Here is a 9,642-nt window from a genome sequence, read left to right on the forward strand (position 1 = left end):
GAACTGTTTCATGAGGGGTTCCCTCAATCATCAGGAGATTGAGGGAACCCCTCATGAAACAGTTCTGTAGAGAGGAAGTAGTCTTGTGATTTTTCCCCACACATATATATTGCGCTCTACCACGGTATCGAGCATATATATATATATATATATATATATATATATATATATATATATATATATATATATACATATATATATATATATATATATATATATGTATATGTATATATGTATATATATATATATATATATTTTCTACCGCCTATTCGTTTGGGGTCGCGGGGGGCGCTGGGGCCCATCTCAGCTACAATCGGGCGGAAGGCGGGGTACACCTCATCGTAGGGCCAACAGAGTTAGACAGACTACATTCACACTTACATTAACACACTAGAGACGATTTAGTGTTGCCGATCAGCCTATCCCCAGGTGCATGTTTTTGGAGGTGGTAGGAAGGTTGTTATTGTACAAAAGATGAGAAAAATACCTCTGATCGGCTGGGAAGAACTCAAAGTAGTCGTAGGACGGCAGTGGGCTGAGTTGTTCTTCTAGCTGCTCCTTGGAAAGGTGAGGGGGGAGTCTTCGAATGACCACCTGCAATCAGTAAGTGTTAGTACTCTGCATTGATTACAGAAGATACATGACCATAGTAGAGGAGCGCAGGGGAGACCTTCCCTTCAGTTTTACTTTACCTCGCAATGGGTCTGCTAAGATCCGCTTTCCGGTCAAACTCGAGGCCGCTTATTTGTGACAATCTGGTTGCTTTATTATTAATTTTGCAAGACAAAACTGGACCCGTTCATCACTTTACTGCGCAGTGTGCGCGCTCCTCTCTCTCTGTACTCGCCTATTCACTCACTGAGCCAACATATTGACATTCTCGGAAACACACATGCTGTACGCTACTCTCATAAGTAATAGCTCCGCTGTTCTGCTCATTTAGATACAAAACATGTAGATACATAAGATGTAGATACTTGGCTTGATGCCAAATATTAGCAGAGTTAGGACCACCCGTCTAACTTCAACGAGTGCAAGTAAAATGACTGAATTTTGTAACAAATTGCTACAATTTCTTTTTTTTCTTTAACAGGTGTGTCTTTTACCTGCTACATGGCTTATCTGTGAACATTTTTATCCAGCCATCCATCCATCTTCTTCCGCTTATCCGCGGTCGGGTCGCGGGGACAGCAGCCTACGCAGGGAAGCCCAGATTTCCCTCTCCCCAGCCACTTTGTCTAGCTCTTCCCAGGGGATCCGAAGGCGTTCCCAGGGTTTTCTTTTTAGTACTTACTAATAATTGTATTTTTGTAATGTTACGGGGGAGAAGAAGACCGCACTGAGGCAGGGACGTCGTTTAGCCTTAGGCGTGTTCATATGACGTGAGTAATTAAACAGAATACGTGGTGTGCGACTATGTGATGCGTCTAACTAGAGAGTGTTACCGGCAAGTGTTGAAGTTGCGTGTTGAGAAGAATGCGGACAGGACCAAAGATGGAAACCAACATAATATATTTCTTCTTCTGAAAATGTTTTGCACTCAAGACATTTATTAAAGCTCGGGGTACCCAAGTTTTATTCTTTAACTAATAACTTATAAAAAAAAAAAATCATATCAGCATCATACAGTATATCGTAACAGCAATTATTTCTAAAAAGAATCGTACTATATGTGCCTTATAGTTAAGTATTTTAGTAAATAAAACATAGAAAGACAAAATAATTTGTCCTCATAGCGGTAAACCCCTCTACAGTATTTAGAAAAAGAAGGGGTGAGCACATCCCACAAAGGAGACTCCTCGTTGGCTGCGGTGATTTATGCACTACAACGAACTAATGTTCTTATTTGTACTGTAAAGTTCAAATTTGATTGACAATAAAAGAAAGTCTAAGTCTAAGTTATAGTGAAGTGCTTGCACTGTGGGAACTTGTTTGCAGTGAAGCAAGGCTGCCACAGACCCACCTGGAAATATCATAGTACCTGCGCTTGCTGTTATAGCATGTGCTGCTAAAAAAACAGAAATAGGAAGAGGAACAAAAAAAAAGACAGCGTACGTCTAAATAGCCAAATACGAGACAAAACTCAATTAAATATTGGGCCGCCGTATTCAAGATGGAAGACATTGGGGGCTAGTCTTGTACGTACTATCTCTGGACGCTCAAGTGGCTGTTTAGGTCACAGTTTTGTTAGTGTTCTATGGTGTTTTGTCTTAGTTCCTGTCCTGTGCTTTTATTTTGGCAGCTCACTGGTTTTTATGATGTGATCTATTCTCTGTTTGTACTGGTTCCTGCTGACCATCCTTTGATTCCAAGCTCGCGTACGCTCAAACTTTGTGAATGCCATCTGCTCCACAATTCCTGTGAGAGTTTTTTGCTGGATATCAGCAGTTTGTTTTTTTTTCCTCCATAGTCTGTCCGGGCAGAGCACTTTCCCGTCGCTCTTGCTTTTTAAAAAATAAATACCCCTTTTTTTACCTTACACTGCTACCTCGTTCCGTCTGCATCCTGAAAATCACAACAACCTCTGGCTTGACAGTTTTTCCTCTAATGTTTCATTTTCCTATATTTTGTGTGTATCCTTTTACGGGGCGACATGTTTCACCGATAGTCTGCAGCAAAATACGAACGAGGGGATACTTCGATGCAACTTCAGACTGTCAACAACCTATGCGCGTCCACATGATAATACAAACCCTGTTTCCATATGAGTTGGGAAATTGTGTTAGATGTAAATATAAACGGAATACAATGATTTGCAAATAATTTTAAACCCACATTCAGTTGAATATGCTACAAAGAGAACATATTGGATGTTCAAATTAATAAACTTTTTTTTGTTGTTGTTGCAAATAATCATTAACTTTAGAATTTGATGCTAGCAACACGTGACAAAGAAGTTGGGAAAGGTGGCAATAAATACTGCTAAAGTTGAGGAATGCCCATCAAACGCTTATTTGGAACATCCCACAGGTGTGCAGGCTAATTGGGAACAGGTGGGTGCCATGATTGGGTATAAAAACAGCTACCATGAAATGTTAAGTCTTTCACAAGACCCCTTTGTCCACAACTGTGTGAGCAAATAGTCAAACAGTTTAAGAACAACGTTTCTCAAAGTGCAATTGCAAAAAATTTAGGGATTTCAACATCTACGATCCATATCATCAAAAGGTTCAGAGAGAAATCACTCCACGTAGGCGGCATGGCCGGAAACCAACATTGCATGACGGTGACCTTCGATCCCTCGGACGGCACTGTATCAAAAACAGACATCAATCTCTAAAGGATATCACCACATGGGCTCAGGAACACTACATAAAACCACTGTCACTAAATACAGTTCGTGGCTACATCTGTAAGTGCAAGTTAAAGCTCTACTATGCAAAGCAGAAGCCATTTATCAACAACATCCAGAAAAGACGCAAGCTTCTCTGGGCCCAAGATCATCTAAGATGGACTGATGCAAAGTGGAAAAGTGTTCTGTGGTCTGACGAGTCCACATTTCAAATAGTTTTTGGAAATATTCGACATTGTGTCATCCGGACCAATGGGGAAGCGAACCATCCAGACTGTTATCGACACAAAGTTCAAAAGCGAGCATCTGTTATGGTATGGGGGTGCATTAATGCCCAAGGCATGGGTAACTTACACATCTGTGAAGGAACCATTAATGCTAAAAGGTACATACAGGTTTTGGAACAACATATGCTGCCATCTAAGCACCGTCTTTTTCATGGACGCCCCAGCTTATTTTAGCAAGACAAGACCAAGCCACATTCAGCACATGTTACAACAGCGTGGCTTTGTAAAAAAAGAGTGCGGGTACTTTCCTGGCCTGCCTGCAGTCCAGACCTGTCTCCCATCGAAAATGTGTGGCGCATTACGAAGTGCAAAATACGACAGTGGAGACACTGGACTTTTGAACGACTGAAGCTCTACATAAAACAAGAATGGGAAAGAATTCCACTTTCAAAGCTTCAACAATTAGTTTCCTCAGTTCCCAAACGTTTATTGAGTGTTGTTAAAAGAAAAGGTGATGTAACACAGTGGTGCACATGCCCTTTCCCAACTACTTTGGCACGTGTTGCAGCCATGAAATTCTAAGTTAAAAATAATTTGCAAAAAAAAAAAGTTTATGAGTTTGAACATCAAATATCTTGTCTTTGTAGTGCATTCAATTGAATATGGGTTGAAAAGGATTTGCAAATCATTCTATTCCGTTAATATTTACATCCAACACAATTTCCCAACTCATATGGAAACGGGGTTTGTAATAATAATAATAACAATAACAATAATAATAATAATAATAATAATAATCCCAAAGGGTTGGATTTATATAGCGCTTTTCTAGACACTCAAAGCGCTTTACTATGAATTAATTTACGTGGACCCCAACTTAAACAAGTTGAAAAACTTATTTGGGTGTTACCATTTAGTTGTCAATTGTACGGAATATGTACTGTACTGTGCAATCTACAAATAAAAGTTTCAATAAATTCAAAGAGAAGCGAGAACCCATCATTCATTCTTCCACCACCACCCCATCATTTATCATTCATTCATTCACCAGTGTGAGCAGCACTGGGGGCAAGGGTGAAGTGTCCTGCTGAAGGACAGAATAGCAGCAATTTGGATGTCAAGAGGCGGGGAGCGAACCTGCAACCCTCAGATTTCTGGCACGGCCGCTCTACCCGCTACGCCATGCCGTGCCATGCTATTGTGTGCGATTTCGAGCACTTCCAGAGAGGAGACGAGGGGGGGACTATCAGCAAGGTGCGCAGAATGAGGGGGGGGGGGGTTAGAGTTTGAATTCTGACTGTTGACTATTGTACCATATGTCCCGGCAAGAAATCTGCGTTCAAAGAACTTCACCTTATTAGTGATTCCCAGAGCCCAAAAATAGTCTGCGGGCTATAGAGCGTTTTTTATTCGGGCTCCAGTACTCTGGAATGCCCTCCCAGTAACACATAGACATGCTACCTTAGTAGAAGCATTTAAGTCCCAACTTAAAACTCATTTGTATACACTAGCCTTTAAATAGACCCCACTTTTAGACCAGTTGATCTGCCGCCTTTCTCTTGCTCTGCCCCCCTCTCCTGCATGGAGAAGTTATCAGATGACGCTAGCTGTTTAAAGTCACTCATCTGTCTATCAGTTGGGGATGTCTCTGCACTGCTGACTTTTCTCCACTCAAGATGATCCCCTGCTGGCCCCACTATGAACTGGACTCTCACAATATTATGTTAGATCCACTGTGGACTGGACTCTCACACTATTAACTAAATCCACCTGACGTCCATTGCACTGGTCACCCAGGGGGCGGGGCGGTCCCTCATCTGCGGTCCCCTCCAAGGTTTATCATTGTAGCCAATTGGGTTGAGTTTTGCCCTGATTTGGGATCTGAGCCGAGGATGTTGTTGTGGCTTATTCAGCCCTTTGCGACACTTGTGATTTAGGGCTGTATAGATAAACTTTGATTGATTGATTGATTCATTTGATTGGGAACACAAGATTACAGCCAATCCCAACTGCATTGTCTTAATTAAATGGTAAATTGGTTGTACTTGTATAGCGCTTTTCTACCCCTTTTTAAGGAGCTCAAAGCGCTTTGACAGTATTTCCACATGCGCCCATTCACACACACATTCACGCACTGACGGCGGGAGCTGCCATGCAAAGCGCTCACCAGGACCCATCAGGAGCAAGGGTGAAGTGTCTTGCCCAAGGACACAACGGACGTGACTAGGATGGTAGAAGGTGGGGATTGAACCAATAACCCTCAGATTGCTGGCACAGCCACTCCACCAACTTCGCCACGCCGTACCTTTAATTAGTTTAAATTCAGTAACTGTTAGCATACTTGTTCGAATTAAACACATCATAAAACCCTCCATAGAAAACGTATTCATTAATGTGCAATATTGTTGTTTATAATTTAATTAAATTTAAAAATCCACTGTGATTTTCCCTAAATGTGCCAAGGTTAATAAAGGCCACTTTATTAGGCACACCAAGCACATGTAATAAAATACATTTAATGAAAGTTACTCATGCTCATTTGTTTCATACTTTTTGGTAAAATGTTGATGAATATGTTGGCAACCATACTTAGAATAAAATATAGTACTATAATAAGCTACCAGTGTGATTTAGCGCGTTACTCTTAGCGACAGCAGAGCCGGCCCAAGGCATAAGCGAACTAAGCGCTTGCTTAGGGCAGTGGTTCTCAAATGGGGGTACGTGTACCCCTGGGGGTACTTGAAGGTATGCCAAGGGGTACGTGAGATTATTTTTTTTTAATTCTAAAAATAGCAACATTTCAAAAATCCTTTATAAATATATTTATTGAATAATACTTCAACAAAATATGAATGTAAGTTCATAAACTGTGAAAATAAATGCAACAATGCAATATTCAGTGTTGACAGCTAGATTTTTTGTGGACATGTTCCATAAATATTAATGTTAAAGATTTATTTTTTTGTGAAGAAATGTTTAGAATTAGTTTGATGAATCCAGATGGATCTCTATTACAATCCCCAAAGAGGGCACTTTAAGTTGATGATTATTTCTATGTGTAGAAATCTTTATTTATAATTGAATCACTTGTTTATTTTTCAACACGTTTTTAGTTATTTTTATATCTTTTTTTTCAAATAGTTCAAGAAAGACCACTACAAATGAGCAATATTTTGCACTGTTATACAATTTCATAAATCAGAAACTGATGACATAGTGCTGTATTTTACTTCTTTATCTCTTTTTTTCAACCAAAAATGCTTTGCTCTGATTAGGGGGTACTTGAATTAAAAAATTGTTCACAGGGGGTACATCACTGAAAAAAGTTTGAGAACCACTGGCGGGCCAACAAGGGGTCCCCAAAATCAATTTAAAAAAAATAAATCTTATTTTTTGCATGTACAAGTCTGACTGATGATTTCTAAATGATCAAAGATATATTATTGTACAAAAACACAATTTTAGGTCAACAGAGTGCTGCTGCTGATCTAGGCGTAGTGATTGTACCTGGCTCTGCTGCACCTGTGACGTTTGCCGCCTGCCGTGCAATGCCAGTGCGCACTAGGCATCAAAAGCGCAGATAGAGGGAAAACAATGTCACAAAAAAGAACATATCCTTCAGTTGCAGAAAAAAGAAAGAAGAAGAAAGTGGAAGAGGAGAAAAAATGCCATGATAAAAGTATGTTTGCATGACTTGGTAATAAAAAAGTTTATCAAAGAGATTTGTAGCTGTAATTAGCAAATTAGCTAGCTAGTTTAAAAACGCGTGTAATTTATCTTTTAACTGGCCGTGAAATATTCATGCTAACGTTTTTGTATTTGTGTAATAATAAGCTGAACTTTGAGTTGATTCATTTATGTGACCTGTTCCCTTCACTCTTCCTGTGACTGTTGCATCTGCAGAGCGGAGCTTTTCCAAGCTCAAATTAATAAAAAACTACTTGAGATCTTCCATGGCTCAAGAAAGACTGAGTGGACTGGCAGTGATTAGTATTAATAACAAAGTCGGCCATCAGATTTCTTACAGTGATGTCATAAAGGACTGTGCCTCCAGAAAAGCCAGGAAGCACAGGTTTTAGGAGTGGGTGGAGTGGTGTGGGTGGTGAAGAACAGAGGAACAAAACTGTATTAAGGTAGTTTATTTTGCCCCCCCCCCCCCCTCCCCAAATTTTTGCACATCGTTATGTACATTTACATAGTTTTGATATGTAGTAACTTTATATATGTTTAGAAACCGTTATGTTACCTTGTTTCTGGTAACTCTGTTCATTAATATTATTTAAGTATTTGCTTGATATTTAATTTAATTATGTTGTTTTTTGTACAATTGAAGTTATTCCTTTTTATATATATTTAAGTGATTGTATTGTTGCACTTTATTGTTTTTCTTGCACTACCAATTATTTTTGCACATTGCTGTTTCAGGTTTTTGTTACCAAAAATAATAAAGTGAATGAGAATCAGCTTTTTTGTCCCGTTGTGAAGTGAAGTGAATTATATTTATATAGCGCTTTTTCTCTAGTGACCCAAAGCGCTTTACATAGTGAAACCCAATATCTAAGTTACATTCAAACCACTGTGGGTGGCACTGGAAGCAGGGGGGTAAAGTGTCTTGCCCAAGGACACAACAGCAGTGATTAGGATGGCGGAAGCGGGAATCGAACCTGCAACCCTCAAGTTGCTGGCACGGCCACTCTACCAACCGAGCTAAACCGCCGCAGTTGTGTTTAACACACATGGAATTTAACTTCAGTAGACCGCGCTCTCTTTGTACAAAGTAAACATTAAATATGAACAATTAACTAAAAATATAAACTAGTAATTAAAGACTAATATGTACAAGACTGATGCGACAAGATGACACTTTTACTGTAAATACAAAGCTATACAAGTACAACCCATTTATTTATTTATCATTTATTTGTATTGGAATGCAAGGATGTACCTAATGAAGTGTCCGCAAAAGATAACTGTTAAACGCATTCGTATACTTTCTCAAATATTTAGGTGCCAATATAGCCCAAAAAGAAATATTAAATAAGGTAAATTCGGGTGAAAATAGACGTTTCTGGAAGCGAGGCTCTGTCCGTGGTGCTGAATGCTTCCCGCCATGTTTGTTTTTCCCCAACACGCCACATAAACAATAACAGAGAAGGGAGCTTTCGTCGTACCTTCGTAAAAACCTCCTTCTTTTCTTCCTTCTGCTTGGGAATGTTGTCCAGCTCCCCTGAATTGTCCCTGAACTTGATCTCAACGACGCCCTTGTCCTTGCTCGCCGTCGTTTGGTCTTTTTCGGACCTCATCTCGATCCATTTCTTCACTTGTTTTCCCCTGCGTCTGCCTTTGCTGTGTTCTCGCGAGATGAGGTAAATCTCGTTCGTTTTAAAAACGCGTATTTAAATTGGTTGCTTTGTGACGGGAACACTTATATAAAAAAACAAGTTGAAACATTCATCTATTACTGTTTTTATGATCAAAGACAGCAAACTAGAAAATGATTACTAATATCACTGTTTGTCACAAAAATGGCTTTCTTATAATCATACCCAAAATCTCACATTGGTTGAATAATGTCAAGTTATTATTGAAATCTTGGAAGATGGTATTAACTAGAAGAGCCTTCAAATTATGTTTACTGGAGTAATTTAAAATTGTTTAAATAAGTGCAATTTTTATGTATTTGTATGCTTTTTATTTTAATCTAATTTGTATTTACTTTGACTGGTTTTGTTTATATGAGGATTCATGCGTATTATATTTGATTTGTTTTATATTGCTATGTAAATTCTTCAAACGGGTAATATTTAGAATAATATTGTATTGAAATTGACAATGTGTTTGTACATTGTATATGTGCTCAATTAAAAAACAACATAGATTTAAACTTTTTTTAAATAATAATTTGTAATTATGGGTGAACCAAACCCTGTTCTTATGGGTTTCGCAGCTTTCACGTTACTTACAAAAACGTTTGTATTGAACATTTTTAAATATTAAAAAACATACTTTATTTAAAAAGTATATTTTTGGATGTTATTCATATTTGTACAAATGCAAATTTAAGATTAAAATGAATATTTAAAAACAAATATGCTATTTAAAAATATTTGTACATATTGGAAT

The 9,642-nt window shown here is 38.6% G+C and overlaps 1 protein-coding gene across 2 annotated transcripts in view; it reads right to left on the bottom strand.

Moving 5' to 3' along the window:
* The window catches only part of upf3a (UPF3A regulator of nonsense mediated mRNA decay), a 30,419-nt gene extending 21,547 nt beyond the window's left edge, over nt 1-8,872 (bottom strand). For both annotated transcript variants that reach the window (XM_061879736.1, XM_061879737.1), the window contains exons 1-2: nt 8,691-8,872; nt 488-594 (exon numbers count right to left, since the gene is read on the bottom strand). In XM_061879736.1, coding sequence (XP_061735720.1) covers nt 488-594; nt 8,691-8,822 — 239 coding nt within the window. In that variant the 5' untranslated portion in view covers nt 8,823-8,872. The remainder of the gene's footprint in view (nt 1-487; nt 595-8,690) is intronic.
* Nucleotides 8,873-9,642: the final 770 nt, after the last annotated feature.

Source organism: Nerophis ophidion, linkage group LG19, assembly GCF_033978795.1.
Source record: "Nerophis ophidion isolate RoL-2023_Sa linkage group LG19, RoL_Noph_v1.0, whole genome shotgun sequence".
In the NCBI taxonomy this organism is placed as follows: domain Eukaryota; kingdom Metazoa; phylum Chordata; class Actinopteri; order Syngnathiformes; family Syngnathidae; genus Nerophis; species Nerophis ophidion.